This window comes from Apus apus, chromosome 27 (assembly GCF_020740795.1).
Source record: "Apus apus isolate bApuApu2 chromosome 27, bApuApu2.pri.cur, whole genome shotgun sequence".
Taxonomy (NCBI): Eukaryota; Metazoa; Chordata; class Aves; order Apodiformes; family Apodidae; genus Apus; species Apus apus.
Window position 1 is genome coordinate 682,525 of NC_067308.1, and position 18,470 is coordinate 700,994.

Consider the following 18,470-nt stretch of genomic DNA (forward strand, 5'->3'; position numbering starts at 1 on the left):
CATTCCCCAGGAGGGGATTGTCCTCATCTGGGGCAGGGAGAATGGTCTAAAGAAACTGGTTCAGAAGAGCATGGATGGGAGGGAAAGAATTTTTGGGAATCAGGGTTCTCAGGGTGAGGGTGGGGAGAGCCTGGGCCAGGTTGCCCAGAGAAGCTGTGGCTGCCCCATCCCTGGCAGTGTTGAAGGGCAGGTTGGATGGGGCTTGGAGCAGCCTGGGCTGGTGGGAGGTGTCCCTGCCCATGCAGGGTGGTGGGATCTAGGTGATCTTGAAGGTCCCTCCAGCCCAGCCCATCCCATGATTCCATGATTAACTGGAGCAACTTTAAGCCTCGTTGCATCTCCCGTTAGAAAAACACCTTCACATGGAAGAGGGGAATCCCTGCAGGGGAACTCCCAAGTGGGAATCCATCCCAAACCCATCCAGGAAGGTGGGAAGGGAAGTTCTGATGGTTCTGCTTCTGTTTCTGGCCAGGTCTGGAATTACAAACTACGTCGTTGCCTGTTCACCCTCCTGGGACACTTGGATTACATCAGAACCACCTTCTTCCACCATGTGAGATGTTCCTCTGCTCCCTCTCTCCTTGGCAGGGATGATTCTCCTTCCCTGAATTGGAATTTTCCTCCCTTTCTATCCCTGAGCTGGAATTTTCCCCTCTTTTCTGTCTCACAGGGATCATTTTCCATCCCTGAATTGGGATTTTTCCCCCCTTTTATCTCCCCAGGATGATTTTCATTCCCTCAACTAGAATTTTTCCTACTTTCTCTCTGATAGGGATTATTTTCCTTCCCTGGATTGGGATTATTTTCCTTCCCTGCATTGGGATTCTTCCCCCTTTCTGTCCCTGAACTGGAATTTTTCCCCCTTTCTGCCTCACAGGGATGATTTTGCTTCCCTGAACTGGAATTTTTCTTTCCCTTTCTGCCTCACAGGGATGATTTTCCTTCCCTGAACTGGAATTTTTCCCCCTTTCTGCCTCACAGGGATGATTTTCTTTCCCTGAACTGGAATTTTTCCTTCCCTTTCTGCCTCACAGGGATGATTTTCCTTCCCTGAACTGGAATTTTTCCCCCTTTCTGCCTCACAGGGATGATTTTCTTTCCCTGAACTGGAATTTTTCCTTCCCTTTCTGCCTCACAGGGATGATTTTCCTTCCCTGAACTGGAATTTTTCCCCCTTTTTGCCTCACAGGGATGATTTTTCTTCCCTGAACTGGAATTTTTCTTTCCCTTTTTGCCTCACAGGGATGATTTTCCTTCCCTGAACTGGAATTTCCCTCAGGAAATGATCCTGGACTTGCTGCCACTGGAGCAATCCAGCCACCTTGGCCTTTCCTAGAGGCATCAATTCTTCCCCCAAAGTCTTAAATAAGATGAAAAACATTCATTCATGGGGACAATTGGAAAGATTTACATGGAGAGGGAATTTCTGGTGTGTTTATAGTTTAATTACATGCTCCTTTTGGCTTTTTTTTAGGAATATCCCTGGATCTTGAGTGCTTCTGATGACCAGACCATTCGTGTTTGGAACTGGCAATCCAGGACTTGTGTTTGGTAAGATCAGGAGGGTTCTGGTGCAAATTAAGGGGGTGAATTAATGTCTTTTTTGGGTTTCAATGTCATTTTTTTTTGGTCCTTGTCCCCACAGTGTGTTGACAGGACACAACCACTATGTGATGTGTGCCCAGTTCCACCCTTCAGAGGACCTGGTGGTCTCAGCCAGCCTGGATCAGACTGTCCGTGTGTGGGATATTTCAGGTGAGCTGCTCAGGTCCAAGGGGGGACAAATCCCACTTGAAACCTGGAATTCCTGGAAGGCTGAGCCAGGACAACAAGGAACCAGCCCTGAGGCCACTCACTCAACTCCTTCCACTGGGATGGGAGGGACAAAGGCCAAGGAGAAGCTCGTGGGTGGAGACAAGGAGGCTTCACTCACCATTTACATACTCAACTGGGGGGAAAAATGATAATTTAATAATATTTAATAGTATTTAATACTAATTAAATGCTCACAGGACACACACACAGGGCAGGGCTCACATACCTCACCCCACCCCTCCCAAATCACTTTGCTCCCCCTTTCTCTCCCTCCTTCTCCCCAGCCACACAGGGGGATGGGGTTGAGAGTCCCTCCACAGGCTGGTGGTTCCTGCTGCTCCTTCCTCCTCAGGAAGAAGGATTCCTCACAGTCCTTCCCTGCTTCCCCACCGTGGCAGAGAATCCTTCACCAACTTCTCCTCTGTGAGCCCTTCCCACCAGCTCAGGAGCAGCTGCTCCAGGGTGGGTTGCCCAGAGGGTGATGGGCTGTCTGGGGAACCATCACCTCCCCTGGTGAGGGATCTGCCACAGCTGCTTCATCCAAGTCCACTGGCAGCAAATCCAAGTCCACCCCCATCCTGGCACCTTCAGGGAATGTCCCACCACCTTCCTCCACACATCTACCCATAGTAGATCTTCCCCTTCCTCCTCTGCCTCTCCAGCCCAGCTCCTTTTCACTCTGCTCAGCACTTAGCTCTTTCTTTGGAGCTGAGGAAGCTTCTCAGCTTCTCACACCCCTTGGGGTCCTTCCCCCACAACAAACCCCAACCCCCCAAACCAGCCCAGGCAGAAAAGAGCAACTTGGCTCTGGGACCAGGAGCTTGAAATTAAAAATTCCTTCTTGATGGAGACTTGTTCCCCTTCACTGCCACCTTTTCCCTGAGGCAGCAGAAGAGGGGATCCACAGCTTTGAGCAGCCAAAAAACCCACTACAAATGGAGATCTGCAGCCTAATTAATGCCTAATTAATTTGAAAGCCAGGGTAGGCAGCGGGTGTCACTGTCAGAAGGGACATGGAGCTGTCACCAGGCTTGGAGCAGGATTTTGGACACTTCTGGATCAACTTTATCCCCTTGAAAAAAACATTTAGGCAGTGATAAGACACTGAATCTGAGAGAGGGATAAAAAAAAAGCCTCTGGATTGCAAAAAAAGGGGAGAGTCTGGGGACTTGGGTGTTGCTTTCTCTTTGGTAGCTTAGTTGTGGGTGGTGACAGGGAGGTAAGAGAAGAAAGTCTTGATAGAACTTGAGAGAAGAAAGACTTTTTCAGTCTTTTTGTCTATTTTGGGAAGTACTGTGGGAGTTGGAATTCAAAACTCCAGGGTGTTTTGCTTCTTGCTGTTGTTTGATGATCCCTGGGCCCTGAGGTGCCTTTGTGGGAGGAAATCGGATCCCTAAGGGAAAAAGTAGGAAGAAAGAAAATGGAATCATGGGATGGGTTGGGTTGGAGGGACCTTCAAGACCATCTAGATCCAACCCCCTGCATGGGCAGGGACACCTCCCACCAGCCCAGGCTGCTCCAAGCCCCATCCAACCTGCCCTTCAACACTGCCAGGGATGGGGCAGCCACAGCTTCCCTGGGCAACCTGGCCCAGGCTCTCACCACCCTCACCCTCCACAATTCCCTCCTCATCTCCAACCTCCAGCTCCCTCTCCCAGTTTTCATCCCTCCTCCTCATCCCATCCCTCCCTGCCCTTGTCCCAAGCCCCTCCCCAGCTTTCCTGGAGCCCCTTCAGGCACTGGAAGCTGCTCTCAGGTCTCCCTGGAGCCTTCTCCTCTCCAGGCTCAACACCCCAACTCTCCCAGCCTGGCTCCAGAGCTGCTCCAGCCCTGGGATCATCCCCGTGGCCTCCTCTGGCCTCTCTCCAGGAGCTCCCTGTCCTTGTTTTGGGGGCTCCAGTCCTGGACCCAGCTGGTGTAACCACACCAACTCTTCCAAGGGACAGACTCTGTTGTCCCCACTGCAGTTTGGGTCGGTGTCACCAGCAGGGCCAGCTGTGTCACCAGCAGGAGCTGGGGAGAGAGCAGCCTGGTTATTTAAAACCTGTCCCCCTCTCTCTGCTGCCAGCTTTGCTGCTGTGTCCTCCCACAATCACTCTCTCTCTCAACAGCTCCAGCTGCCAAATTGGGTTGGAGATGCCACAGACCTTGGGTGGTTTGTTTTTTTTTCCCCCCTCCTCAGCTGATTTGTGATGAGGGGTTTTGGGATGGGCTGAATTATTGACTCAGCTGGTGCCCCAGTCAGACACCCTGCTGAGAGGATGGAAAGACACTCCAGAGAGTGATGAGGGAGGGATCCAAAAAACAATCCCACTCCCTCATTTTCTCCCCAGATGGTTGGCATCCTTAGCAGGGTTGTGTCCTGGCTCCTCCAGCCCCCTAGGAAGGGTTGTTTGATGGTTGTGTCTGGTGGCTGTTGTGCTCAGTCCCAGAGAACACAGTTTGGTGGTGAGTTCTGACTGTTCCAAGTGCTGCTGTCAACCTGCAGCTTCTGCTGACGTTGGGGGGGTGGGGTGGTGGTGTTTTTAGCAGGTTTAGGTTTCTGAGGGGGTTTTGATGCCCTCGGTTCAAGGGGTTTAAAGGTCATGCTCCAAAACCCTGCAGTGTGAGGGATGAGGAGCGTGACCCGGGCTGGGCACCAAAATGGGAAGATGAGCCCGTGCAGAGAGGGCTCCTTGCTTCAAAACCTGCTGATAAAGGATCTTCCATCCCAAACAAGTGTGCTCACCATTGAAAGGTGTCTCCTGCTGCTCTCCTGAGAGGCAGAACCATGATCCAGAACCAGGAGGTCACCAGAGTGGCCTGGGGGACGTTCCCTGAAAACCACAAGCTCTGAGTAGCAAAGGATGTGAGGGGCAGCAATGGGAGTGTGTCAGTCCTCTGCATCCCAGCCAGCTGAGATGATCCTTGCTGCATTCCAGGCTTCCCTTTGGTGGCTCTGATCCAAGCTTTTGTGCTTTTGGAAGTGGGAGGGAGTCCTGGATGTTTCCCACTCTCTTGCATTCCCAGTTTCCACCTGAATTTGTGTGTCCACAGCCGAGCGCTCGACGTGGTGATGATTAGAAACATGGTGTTGATAATACAATATTTGCTTTCTTCACTCCTTCCTCTCCTTCCTGTTTGTTCCACAAGGCCTAAGGAAGAAGAACCTGTCCCCTGGAGCTGTGGAATCAGATGTCAGGGGCATCACAGGGGTGGATTTGTTTGGGACAACGGATGCAGTGGTGAAGCACGTCCTCGAGGTACAGTGTCAATGTCTGTGTGTTGGTACAGCCTGTTCAGACTGACTGAGATCACAAATGATCCTCCAAAACCCCAGGAAAAGAAGAATGGAGACACCTGACTCAGCTCTGCAGAGTTCTGGGCTTTTGGAGATCATGGCATGACTTTTTCTGAGGTTTTGAACATAGGAAATGTGGAGATGTTTGCTCAGCCACCAAACATCCAGCCAAAAGCTCAGTTAAATAGCAGATGTTATTACCTCGTGTTGCTGGAAGGCACAGAGGAGATGATGGAAGAGGCAGCCATCCAGGATGGCTTGTTAAAGCTGGGAAGTGGAGCTGCTGCTGAGCCCCAGCTTTGCTCTCCTGGTGAAAAATGGTATCTGCAAAGCTTGATATTGCTGAGCATCAGTAATGTGACTGTGGAATTGCTGGGTATGAGCAGTGTGGGGTTTAAAAATCATACTGGTTTGGGTTGGAGGGAGCTTCAAGACCATCTAGATCCAACCCCCTGCACGGGCAGGGACACCTCCCACCAGCCCAGGTTGCTCCAAGCCCCATCCAACCTGCCCTTCAACACTGCCAGGGATGGGGCAGCCACAGCTTCCCTGGGCAACCTGGCCCAGGCTCTCCTCACCCTCACCCTCCACAATTCCCTCCTCATCTCCAACCTCCAGCTCCCTCTCCCAGTTTCCATCCCTCCCCCTCATCCCATCCCTCCCTGCCCTTGTCCCAAGCCCCTCCCCAGCTTTCCTGGAGCCCCTTCAGGCACTGGAAGCTGCTCTAAGCTCTCCCTGGAGCCTTCTCCTCTCCAGGCTCAACACCCCAAACTCTCCCAGCCTTTCTATAGAGCAGAGCTGCTCCAGCCTTGGATCATCTCATCAAATCCAGCTCTGTACTGGAGCTGTCAAGTGGCCTCTGAGAGGCTGCAGAAGATGGGGCACAGGTGACAGCCCCCCAGCCTGGCCCATGTCCCACCCCATCAGGATGAGCGGCTTGTGAGGGACATGGCTGAGAATCTCTAAGCTCTGTCTTCCCAAGACTCTCTTCTTGCATTTATTTTTTCCTTTGCCCTTCCTCTCTTCCTTCCAAATGGTTTCCAAGGCTCTGGTTTTCCTTGCAGGGCCACGACCGTGGGGTGAACTGGGCTGCCTTCCACCCCACCATGCCCCTCATCGTGTCGGGAGCCGATGATCGGCAGGTGAAGATCTGGAGGATGAACGGTGAGAGGACCCTCCAGGGGAAGCCCTGAGGGACAAGGGGTTAAGGGTTCATTTCCACTTTGCAAACCTGTCTGGATGATGGAAGGGTTAGTAATCCCAAGCTTTGGTGGCTTTGGCAGTTTGAGGAAGGCTCAATTCTCTTGTAGCACACACTGCTGAGGAGAAGCTTGTAGGAGTAGGAGAAGCTTGTAGGAGTAGAACTTCACCCAAGTTTTTTGGATAGGCACCAATTCAATAAGAAAGGGAGGTGATTCAAACCCCAAAAGACCTCCCTGAAGAATGGTTGTGCTGCTGGCAGCTCAGTCCAGCTGGACTCCACACAATCCTTTGGAGCTCTGGAGTCATCTGGATTATCTGTGTGTCCTGGGTGAGCTGTGCTGGTGGTTAGAGAGGGAGCATCAGTGTGAATTGCAGAGAATCATAGAGTGGAGGGGGTTGGAAATGACCTCTGGAGATCATCCAGTCCAACCCCCTGCCAGAGCAGGATCACCTCCAGCAGATCCCACAGGAACACCTCCAGATGGGTTGGGGATGTCTCCAGAGAAGGAGACTCCACCACCTCCCTGGGCAGCCTGGCCCAGGGCTCTGTCACCCTCAAAGTCAAGAAGGATTTTCTTCTATTTAGGTTAAACTTCCTGTGCTCCAATTTGTGCCCATTGCCCCTTGGCCTGTCACTGAGAAGAGCCTGGTCCCCCCCTCCTGACACCCCCTGGAGATGTTGACCAGCACTGATGAGACCCCCCCCTCAGTCTCCTCCTCTCCAGCTGAACAGCCCCAGCTCTCCCAGCCTTTCCTCCTGGGGCAGGTGCTCCAGTCCCCTCAGCATTGTGTCCCTGTGCTGGACTCCCACCAGTAGCTCCTTGTCCTTGAACTGGGGAGCCCAGAACTAGACCCAGTTCCCCAAATGTGCCCTCACCAGGGCAGAGCAGAAGGGCGGGAGAACCTTCCTCACCCTCTTGGCCACACTTGGGTGTATTAACCAGTTCCTGATGCAGTTGGCTGTGTTATAAAGTGCCTGCTGTGCTTCTGTGGCAAAGCTGAACCCAATTCCAGCAGGATTTTCCTTGTTCTTTCCCACCTCTGGTTAGAATCCAAGGCCTGGGAGGTGGACACCTGCCGGGGACACTACAACAACGTCTCCTGCGCCGTCTTCCACCCACGGCAGGAGCTGATCCTCAGCAACTCAGAGGACAAGAGCATCCGTGTCTGGGATATGTCAAAACGGTGGGTGCTCAGCAGGCAGCTGGAACAGGCTCATTTCAGGAAGTTTTTACATCTTTCTTTCTTTTTCTGCTTGAAATCAAACACCAGAAGCCGTTAAAACATCCCTGCTGGTGGGTGATAATCCACGGGGGAGAAGTTGTGTTTTTTGTAGAATCATGGACTGGGTTGGAAGGGATCTGAAAGCTCATCCAGCCCCAACCCCCTGCATGGGCAAGGACACCTCCCACCAGCCCGGGTTGCTCCAAGCCCCATCCAACCTGCCCTTGGACACTGCCAGGGATGGGGCAGCCACAGCTTCCCTGGGCAACCTGGCCCAGGCTCTCCCCACCCTCACACTTCGGAATTCCCTCCTCATCTCCAACCTCAATCTCCCTCTCCCAGTTTTAATCCATTCCCCTTTGTCTCCTGCTCCAACCCCTTGTCCAAAGTCCCTCTCCAGGTTTCCTGTTCTGCTCTGTCCCTGTGGGACATGTTAGGAGCAACATCAAGGGCAGGTTGAGGAGGGCTGATGGTGGCCCTGCTGCTGAGATGATGTTAAATGGCAATCTATTCTTTATCAGAAGGATTTAAATACAGAGTTTTGAACTCACCTCATGCTTGATTCTAGAGAGGGTCAGCGTGGCAAAGCTTAGGACCTTGGGATCTGAATTTTACTCCAAGGTTTCCATTTATTTGGAATCTTCTTTATTCCTCCTCTTGCACTTCAGCACTGGGGTCCAGACCTTCCGCCGTGATCACGATCGCTTTTGGGTCTTGGCTGCTCATCCCAACCTCAACCTCTTTGCTGCAGGTAAGAAAAGCTCCTCCTCAGTGTCTTGACACGTTGCTGTGAAGAGAAGATGCTTTTCATCTGGGAAATCCATGCAGGATTTGCTTTTCTCCAGTAGACTTGGCAGGGCACAGTGACTCGCAGATGCCTTTATTGAATGTATCATAGGGAAAGAACCTTATTTAGTGAAACACAATCTCAGTGTATCAGCTGCAGTTCAGAACTGGAACAGGGCAGCCTCTGCATTGGCAGCAGAATTATGGGATGGTTTGGGTTGGAGGGACCTGAAAGATCATCTAGATCCAACCCCCTGCATGGGCAGGGACACCTCCCACCAGCCCAGGCTGCTCCAAGCCCCATCCAACCTGCCCTTCAACACTGCCAGGGGCTCCAAGAGTGCTGTAGGGCTGAGAAGGGATGGGACAGATCCCAGGGGGGCCCACACTAGACTATTAACACTTAAATAATGAGTGAAAAGCTGGCAAAGAGGGTCAGATCATGGATTTAATAGGAAACATGAGGGGGGGGAGAAGGCTTAGGAAAGAAGTGGCATCAGCCGCTGCTGAGGAGCAGTGCATGGTGGTGATCATGCTGGTTTTTGTTGCCCTTTCCTTGGTTGCAAGGGCTTGGCAGTGGCATCTTCATAATGAAAAAAGCCACAGGGTTTTATGAACTATTTAAATGACTTCTGCCCTGCCTTCTCTCAGGCCACGATGGGGGGATGATTGTCTTCAAGCTGGAGCGGGAGCGTCCGGCCTACGCTGTGCACGGGAACATGCTGTACTATGTGAAGGACCGTTTCCTACGCCAGCTGGACTTCAACAGCTCCAAGGATGTTGCTGTCATGCAGCTCCGGAGGTAGGAGATGGGTGCTCATCACCTCAAAAACAAGTTCTTGCCACTCTCCTGGGTTTGTTCTTTGTGTCTCACTCGCAGACAGGGCCTGTTGTGTTCGCATCCCTCAGGTTCTGGTGACGCTTCTGTCAGAGAACAGCCCAGAAGGTGGTTTTGACCATAGAATTATGGCATGAGATGGTTTGGGTTGGAAGGGATCTTCAAGATCATCTAGGTCTAACCCCCCTGCATGGGCAGGGACACCTCCCCCCAGCCCAGGTTGCTCCAAGCCCCATCCAACCTGCCCTTCAGCACTGCCAGGGATGGGGCAGCCACCTGAAGGATCATCCAGGTGGTCTTCAAGGTCCCTTCCAGCCCAAACCATTTCATGATCTGAAGACCATCCAGTCCTACCCCCTGCCATGGGCAGGGACACCTCCCACCAGCCCAGGCTGTTCCAAGCCCCATCCAGCCTGCCCTTGGATACTTCCAGGGATGGGGCAGCCACAGCTTCCCTGGGCAACCTGTCTCAGGGTCTCCCCACCCTCACACTCCAGAATTCCCTCCTCATGTCCAACCTCCATCTCCCTCTTCCAGTTTTCATCCATTCCCCCTTGTCCTCTCACTACAAGCCCTTGTCAAAAGTGACTTTTTATCTGTGCATGGATATAAATTCTTTCTACACTACCTTGAAGTTTCAAACTGAAATACCAGCTCTTTATGAAACACTGATCTTCTTAAAATGTTTCCAGGTGAGGCTGATTCAGAAAATTCACCAAAATGGAGCTTTTCAGTACATTTCAAAGAACAACTGAGTTTTTTTTCCAGAAGATGACTTTGATAGGAATAATCTTGGTCCTCTCTAACTTCCTCCTCTTCTTCATCCTTCTTCAGTGGCTCCAAGTTCCCTGTGTTCAACATGTCCTACAACCCAGCTGAGAACGCTGTCCTGCTCTGCACAGTAAGTCACTTGTGTTTAAAAAAACCCCCCTTTTTCCACCAGGCTGGGAATGTCAGTTCTGTGTAAATCCTCTCTCAAAATGGGGTTATTTTCCCCCCTCTCTTCAGCGAGCCAGCAACCTGGAGAACAGCACTTATGACCTGTACACCATTCCCAAGGATGCAGACTCCCAGAATCCAGATGGTAAGCATTTCTTTATTCCCATTAATCCTTGGGAGTGTTTCTCACTGTGGAGCTGTCCCCTCCTCCTCTCTCCAACTCTGTGTGTGTGATATATATATATAAAAAAAAGCTTCATTTCTCTCAGCCTCTCCTCTTGGACTCTCTTCTCCCTGTTTCCCCATGTCCCTGCAGCACACAGCATTTGGCAGGTTTCCTGCTCACTATATCACGCTGCACTGACTTGAAAAATTCATGTTCATCCCAACCTTTTACTGCTACAAATATATATTTTATAATTTTGTTATTAGGAGCTTTCCATTTTCCCTCCTGACACAGCAGGAGCCTTCCTGGCTTGTCAGCAGAGATGGATTTTCACCAGCTACGTTTTGGTTTAGGAGGTTTTATACCCTGAAAAGTGGCTGTAAAAGTGTCAGTGCCAGGGTGCCAGGACTCATTGTTCCTCTCAGCAAATTCCAGATCAGTTTTGGGCAATTTACAAGTCAAAACATGATTTAGGCAAAAAAAAAACCCCAACACAACAAAACCTATCATTCCATTTGGGATCTGAAACTCCAGCTGGTTCCTCCTGCCTCTGTTGTCAGGGCAGTAAAGATTTGGAAATGAGTGGGAGTGATGAATGAGTTCAACTGGAATCCAGCTCACTTGCTCCTGGATTTACTGATTCCTGCTCTGCTGAGGAGAGTCAGCAGGTGCCTTTGGAGAAAAGGAGCTTTTTTAGTAACTTCTTTGAGATGAAATGTCACTGAATTTATTTCAAATATGGAGTTGGATCAAAGCTGCCTCTGGAGACACCCAGCTTGTCACCCTTGGGATGGGGAAAGGGGTTATTCTTTTAGAGGAAGGAATATCTGGGCCTCATGAAAACCATGCACTTGAGGGAATTTTTGAAATTCTACTGGTCACTATGTGTCCTCTGGCCAGCAGGTCAAGGGAGGGGATTCTCCCCCTTTCCTTGGCTTTCCTGAGACCCCCTGGAGAACTTTGTCCAGTTCAGGAGCCACCAACATAAGAAGGACATGGAGCTCCTGGAGAGAGTCCAGAGGAGGCCATGGGGATGATCCAAGGCTGGAGCAGCTCTGCTCTGGAGAGAGGCTGGGAGAGTTGGGGTGTTGAGCCTGCAGAAGAGAAGGCTCCAGGGAGACCTTAGAGCAGCTTCCAGTGCCTGAAGGGGCTCCAGGAAAGCTGGGGAGGGGCTTGGGACAAGAGGGGGCAGTGACAGGACAAGGGGCAATGGTTTTAAGCTGGAAGAGGATGGATTTAGATTGGAAATGAAGAAGAAATTCTGCAGTGTGAGGGTGGTGAGACCCTGGGCCAGGTTGCCCAGGGAAGCTGTGGCTGCCCCATCCCTGGCAGTGTTGAAGGGCAGGTTGGATGGGGCTTGGAGCAGCCTGGGCTGGTGGGAGGTGTCCCTGCCCATGCAGGGGGTTAGATCTAGGTGATCTTGAATGTCCCTTCCAACCCAACCCATCCCATGATTGTCTCCAAGCAGGTGCTTTATATACAACCTATATTCCCAGGTCTGTAATGTAGGCATTTAACCTGTCCCTCAGAGTTGCCACCTCCATGTCCTTCAGCTTCTTGACCTGACCTACCAGGGCAGCTAAGCTTTCCTATCACTCTCCAGCAGGGAACACCTTTCAGTCATTTCCTTCCTGATCTCCAGTCACTGTTAAAAGACTCAAAGCCAAGGGGAAAATGCTGAGCTGTGGAGATCCAGAAGTTTCCATCAACAAACCCCAAGCAGAGCTGGGAATTGGCCTCGGACAAGTCTTGTCTTGGGTGGTAGAGGAGGCCTGAGCCAGTCAGGTTTATTTTTTTAATTTCAGCATTAGAATTGGGTCATTTAAACTGCTTTTAATCATCATTGGTGAGGATGTAGGGGCAAGTAGCTCTTGGGGAAGCAGCACTTGGTCTGGTGTGAGGCTCAGAGAAGGCAGGAGTGGTGGGAAAAGGGGCTGAGGACTAAAGAGAATTGAATTCCCCCAAAACAGCAGCAGCTCATTCCCTTCTCGGTTCCCTTCTCCCTTTCAACATGTTAGAAATGAAATGTAGTGTTGGTTTTGCATCTTAGTGTTAGAAACATCGTGTCGGGTTTGGTTTTTTTTTTTTATATATAACCTAGTGTTAGGAATGTAATAGTTTGTTGAAGAGAAGTGAGATCTCTGCAGGTTCCAAGGACACCTGGGGGGGTTTTACAGTCCAAGAAGCTGAGGGGCTGAACTGGGCTCCATCTGGGGGATCCCAACATGGAGCAGGATTGATGGCCGAGATCAGACCCAACAAAGCCACTTCTATCTTGCTCCTCGGGGCAAGATGACACTGGTTTGTTACAGCCAAGAGGGCAAGAAAGGTCAGAATTATACCTTAAAAGGTGAAACGTGACCTGCTAGAATGGAGCATGTGAACAGGGGTGGGAAACTTGCAGGATCATTTGAAGCGTGGGATGGGCTGGAAACCCTGAGCTACCCAGCCAGTGGGGAAACAGGGGAGGGAACTTTGGTTGGGAATAGGGAATAGAAACCGTTATTCACCTGACTATGGGTGTGCCTGCTTGTTTAGGTCACCCCTTCTTGCCAGAGTGTCAATAACCTGTGCTTGGCTGAAGGATCCGTGCGGGCCTGTTCGCCACAGATGTCTCTCACAAACAGCCCCAGGGCAAACCCGAGTGAGCAGGAAGCTCCAGCAGCTGAGATGGGTTGGAGAGAGACTGATGAGACGTGTTGCCTTGCCAGAGGCTTTATTCCCTGCCTGTGTTTTCTCTCCCCAGCCCCCGAGGGGAAGCGCTCGTCTGGGCTCACGGCCGTCTGGGTGGCTCGGAACCGCTTCGCTGTCCTGGATCGGATGCACTCGGTGAGGGGAGGAGCTGGTGGGGTCACCTTTTGGGCTGGGGGTGCTGACATCTGGAGGGGGGTAGACGGGAGAGCAGGGAGGTGGAGTGAAAAGAGTTCTTGGGGAAGTTGGGTTAGGGGGATTCTCAGAGATCAGCTGGCAAAGTGGTGTCAGCGGGGAGCGGCGGGTGGAGTCTGTGAATTAGGAGAGTGAAAATGCAGGGAGCTGAAGGATCAGATGTGAGGCTGGAGCAGCTCTGGAGCCAGGCTGGGAGGGCTGGGGTGTTCAGCCTGGAGAAGAGAAGGCTCCAGGGAGACCTTAGAGCAGCTTCCAGTGCCTGAAGGGGCTCCAGGCTCTAATCATAGCATCACAGACTGGTTTGGGTTGGAAGGGACCTTAAAGATCATCTCGTTCCAGCCACAGCTTCTCTGGACAACCTGGGCCAGGGTCTCACTGCCCTTAGAGGGAAGAATTTCCTCCTCGTGTCCAACCTCAGCCTCCCTCTTCCAGTTTTAATCCATCTCTCCCTGCCCTTGTCCCAAGTCCCTCCCCAGCTTTCCTGGAGCCCCTTCAGGCACTGAAGGTTGCTCTAAGATCTCCAAGGTTTATGGAACAGTCCCACAAAACAGTTTTGGCATCTTTTCCCAGGACCCCCAAGCCTGATGTCTATGTTGAGTGCTAACATTCCCTCTCCTCCAATGGCAGATCCTCATCAAAAACCTGAAGAATGAGATCACCAAGAAGGTGCAGGTGCCAAACTGTGATGAGATTTTCTACGCTGGCACTGGGAACCTGCTGCTGAGGGATGCAGACTCCATCACCCTCTTCGACGTGCAGCAGAAGAGGTAAGACCTCCCAGTCTGCTGGGAGAGGCTGGGATATTGCAGTCCTACTGGTGTGTGCCCTCTGGGGACAAGTGACAGCTGTCAGTGCCCTCCAGAGTTCAGCCTCAAGTGCAGGCTGCTTCAGACTGATCCCAACCACGACCAACAACTCTCAGCAAGAGCAGGGTGTGAACACAGCCAAGGTGCAGTTTATCTGTGCCATTGATCCCAGGGAGGTGGGTATCATCCCATGGGAAATGCTGTGACTGCAGAACTAGGAGCTGTAAGAGTGGAGAGACATCAAAAAAAAAAGCCAAACTCAATCAAGCTCAACTTGCCTGGTGTCCCTGAGGTTTTGTATCTGCTCCAAATGCTCATTTGGCATTATCATGGGATGGGTTTGGTTGGGGAGACCTTAAAGATCATCCAGTTCCAGCCCCCCTGCATGGGCAGGGACACCTCCCACCAGCCCAGGCTGCTCCAAGCCCCATCCAACCTGCCCTTCAACACTGCCAGGGATGGGGCAGCCACAGCTTCCCTGGGCAACCTGGCCCAGGGTCTCAACAACCTCACACTAAACAATTTGCTCCTGATGTCCCACCTAAATCTCCCCTCTCCCAGTTTTCATCCCTCCCACCCAGGCTGCCCAGGGTGGAGTCCCCGTCCCTGGAGGGGTTTCAGAGCCATGTAGATGAGGTGCTGAGGGACATGGTTTAGCAGTGAACTTGGTAGGATTGGGTTGATGGTTGAGTTGGATGATCTTCAAGGTCTTTTCCAACCAGACCAGTTCCATGACTCCATGTGTTGCTGCACAGCCACGGAGGGGGTTTGTTTTGCTGTGCTGCTCTGCGGGGACACTCGCTTCTGCCTCATGAGTTTACAGCTCCAGCTTTGCAAAAAAGGGCCTTCTGGGCACCTGTAAAACAGGTTCTGGAGTTTGGGCACTGGTGGTTCTCATCCAGAGCTGGCTTTGGAGGTCCTGTTCACCTCTGATGCCCCTGCTGTCCTCTCCCAGGACTCTGGCCTCAGTGAAGATTGCCAAGGTCAAGTACGTCATCTGGTCGGCTGACATGTCCCATGTGGCTCTGCTGGCAAAGCATGGTAAGCAGGAGAGGACACACACAGTGTTCCACCCAGATCCCAGAGCCCTCCATCTCCTTCCTTGGCCTGGAGCAAGTCCCTTGCTGGAGAAACCACTCAGTGCCATGGCTAGCACTGAAGGCACAGCTGAGGACTTTCCCAGTGTGGGCTCTGCCACTCTGGCTCTTCAGCAGAACCTTTCTGTAAAACAGAGAACTCCTTGTTCTGCTCCAAGTGATCCAGCTCATCTCCTTCATCCCAGGCTGCTCAGGGAGGTGGTGGAGTCACCATCCCTGGAGGGGTTCAAGAAATGAGTAGATGTGGCACTTGAGGACATGCTCTACTGGGCATGAGGGGGTTTCTCTGTGTTGGGTGCTGGTGTGTGGGGTTGGGTGGGTGGGTTGTCTTGTTTCCCTCTCCCCCTCTGCATGGATAGTTGGACTAGGTGATCTCAGAGGCCTTTTCCAGCTGTGACAATTCTGTGATTCATAAAACAAAGGCAGATGGTGACAATTCAGTTGTGGTTGCCATCATCTCCTTACTGTCTGACACTGAATATTGTGCCTGTTGCTGGGGCTGTGGAAGGGAGGAGCCATGACTCAGAGGCAGGTGTTTTAACAACAGAGGGTTCCCTTACTTCATAGGGTCACAGAGTCACCAGGGTTGGAAGGGACCTCTGGAGATCATCTAGTCCAACCCCCTGCCAGAGCAGGGTCACCTCCAGCAGATCCCACGGGAACACCCCCAGATGGGTTGGAAATGTCTCCGAAGAAGGAGACTCCACAGCCTCCCTGGGCAGCCTGTCCCAGGGCTCTGTCACCCTCAAAGAAGCTTTTCATTATCTTCAACCTTCTGTGCTCCAGTTTGTGCCCATTGCCCCTCATCCTGTCACTGGGCACTGCTAGAAGAGCCTGGTCCCCCCCTCCTGACACCCCCTGGAGATGTTGATCAGCACTGACGAGACCCCAACTCAGTCTCCTCTCCAGCTGAACAGCTCCAGGTCCCTCAGCCTTCCCTCATGGGACAGATGCTCCAGTCCCCTCAGCATCTCAGTGCCCTGTGCTGGACTCTCTCCAGTAGCTCCTTGTCCTTCATGACCTGGAGAGCCCAGAACTGGACCCAGTTCCCCAAATGACACCTCAGCACAGCAGAGGGGCAGGAGAACCTCCCTAGGAGAACCTACTGGCCACACTCTTGATGCACCCTAGGATGTCATTGGCCTTCTTGGCCACAAAGGCACATTGTTGACTTCTTGGGGCTTTCCTCTCCAGCCATCATGATCTGCAACAGGAAGCTGGAGTCGCTCTGTAACATCCACGAGAACATCCGCGTCAAGAGCGGCGCTTGGGATGAGAGTGGGGTTTTCATCTACACCACCAGCAACCACATCAAATATGCTGTCACCACGGGGTGAGTCTGGGAGTTGTACGTGAAGTCCTTCATCTGACCTTGTGCAGGCTACCTTGGGGTTTCATTTATGGCAGATATTTGTGAAATGGGACTTTTATTTCAGCTTGGACGTGTCCAGCTCAGACCTCATCTCTGGGTGCTTCACCCTGTGGACTGGTGGTTTATCACTGGGCTGGCTGTGCTGTTCCTTTGAGTGGGATTAAAATAACCTCCAGGGCTTTTGAGTCTCCTTGGAGGCTGGGAATGTGGTCATCTGGATGTGTTGTGTTGGGGTAGGGATCATGGAATCATCCGTACCCTGGACCTGCCCATCTATGTCACCCGCGTGAAGGGGAACAACGTCTACTGCCTGGACAGGGAGTGCAGGCCCAGAGTCCTCACCATCGACCCCACAGAGTTCAAGTTCAAGCTGGCTTTGATCAACAGGAAATATGATGAGGTGAGGAGACATGAGGAACCCTGCACTCTCCCTTGATCTGTATCTGCAGCTCAAGGGAGGTCCCTCATAAGTGGTCAGAGGGGAGACTGGGTTCACAGAAACATAAAATGCCAAGTTGGAAGGGACCTCAAGAGTCATCTGGTCCAACCTGTTGTTCAGCCTGGAGAAGAAAAGGCTCTGGAGAGATCTCATAGTGGCCTTCCAGTATCTGAAGGGGCTGCAAGAAAGCTGGGGAGGGACTTGGTACAAGGGCAGGGAGGGATGGGGTGAGGGGAAGGGATGAAAACTGGGAGAGGGAGCTGGAGGTTGGAGATGAGGAGGGAATTCTGGAGGGTGAGGGTGGGGAGAGCCTGGGACAGGCTGCCCAGGGAAGCTGTGGCTGCCCCATCCCTGGCAGTGTTGAAGGGCAGGTTGGATGGGGCTTGGAGCAGCCTGGGCTGGTGGGAGGTGTCCCTGCCCATGCAGGGGGTTGGATCTAGATGAGCTTTAAGGTCCAGCCCAAACCCTCCCGTTACTCTTTCTAGATAAGAAAGTGGTTTAAATGAGCAGGCTCAGAGCCCTCTCAGGATGAGTCTTAAAACTGTCCCATGTGGGGAAATCCACCACTTCCCTTGGGAGATTATTCCAATCTAATTATTCTCATGGTGAAAATTTTTCTTCTGGAGTCCCATCAGAATCTCCTCAGGAAGAACTTTTACCCATCACCCCTTGTCTTTCCATGGGACTCCTGGTAAAAAGGGAGTCTCCATCTTCTTGGTAGCCACCCATTATGGACTGGTACATGGTGATAAAGTCTCTCTTAAGCCTTCTCAAGGCTGAACAAACCCAGCTGTCTCACCCTCTCCTCATGTGACAGGACCTCCAGTTCTCTCATCATCCTCATGGTCCCCTGGACCATCTCCAGAAGGTTGGAAGGGCCCCTTCCAGGGATCTCTGAAGATCATCTAACCAGTTTCAGTGCCTGGGCTGTTTCTTTGCAGGTGCTGCACATGGTGAGGAATGCCAAGCTGGTGGGCCAGTCCATCATTGCCTACCTGCAGAAGAAGGGCTACCCAGAGGTGGCCCTGCACTTTGTCAAGGATGAGAAGACCCGTTTCAGCCTGGCCCTGGAGTGTGGCAACATTGAGGTGAGGAGGGTGCTGGGGGAAAAGCTTGTCCTGAGGGGCATCACTTCCAAACCTCTTTTTTTTTTGGCTGCAAGGAGGAGGAGTATTGAGCAGAAGAAGTGTGAGTTGAGGGTGGTAGCAGGTCTACCAAGGTACAGACCTTCAGCTGGTGGGAACGGTTTAGATCCTTGTAACCCCAGGCTTTCCATCATGGACATCATCAACAGAAGCCTGCAGAGAAACCTGCTTTCTGCAGAGCCTTTGGTAACCATCTTAATTGCCTTGTTAGATTGCTCTGGAAGCAGCCAAAGCTCTGGATGACAAGAACTGCTGGGAGAAACTGGGAGAAGTGGCTTTGCTGCAGGGCAACCATCAGATAGTGGAGATGTGCTACCAGCGCACCAAGAACTTTGACAGGCTCTCCTTCCTCTACCTCATCACTGGCAACCTGGAGAAGCTTCGGAAGATGATGAAGATTGGTGAGTGCCAGGGTGGTGGCAAAGAGGAATTGTAGAACCATGGGATGGTTTGGGTTGGAGGGACCTTCAAGGT

At 52.0% G+C, this 18,470-nt stretch overlaps 1 protein-coding gene across 1 annotated transcript in view; it reads left to right on the forward strand.

The window, feature by feature from the left end:
- COPA (COPI coat complex subunit alpha) overlaps window positions 1-18,470 on the forward strand; it is a 29,194-nt gene that overhangs the window by 2,068 nt on the left and 8,656 nt on the right. Inside the window, exons 4-20 of the mRNA XM_051640978.1 lie at window positions 473-553; window positions 1,475-1,551; window positions 1,646-1,755; window positions 4,948-5,057; window positions 6,160-6,259; window positions 7,348-7,483; window positions 8,191-8,273; window positions 8,960-9,110; window positions 9,981-10,047; window positions 10,155-10,230; window positions 12,998-13,080; window positions 13,765-13,904; window positions 14,899-14,984; window positions 16,235-16,373; window positions 16,650-16,812; window positions 17,793-17,939; window positions 18,208-18,397. Coding sequence (XP_051496938.1) covers window positions 473-553; window positions 1,475-1,551; window positions 1,646-1,755; window positions 4,948-5,057; window positions 6,160-6,259; window positions 7,348-7,483; window positions 8,191-8,273; window positions 8,960-9,110; window positions 9,981-10,047; window positions 10,155-10,230; window positions 12,998-13,080; window positions 13,765-13,904; window positions 14,899-14,984; window positions 16,235-16,373; window positions 16,650-16,812; window positions 17,793-17,939; window positions 18,208-18,397 — 1,939 coding nt within the window. The remainder of the gene's footprint in view (window positions 1-472; window positions 554-1,474; window positions 1,552-1,645; window positions 1,756-4,947; window positions 5,058-6,159; window positions 6,260-7,347; window positions 7,484-8,190; window positions 8,274-8,959; window positions 9,111-9,980; window positions 10,048-10,154; window positions 10,231-12,997; window positions 13,081-13,764; window positions 13,905-14,898; window positions 14,985-16,234; window positions 16,374-16,649; window positions 16,813-17,792; window positions 17,940-18,207; window positions 18,398-18,470) is intronic.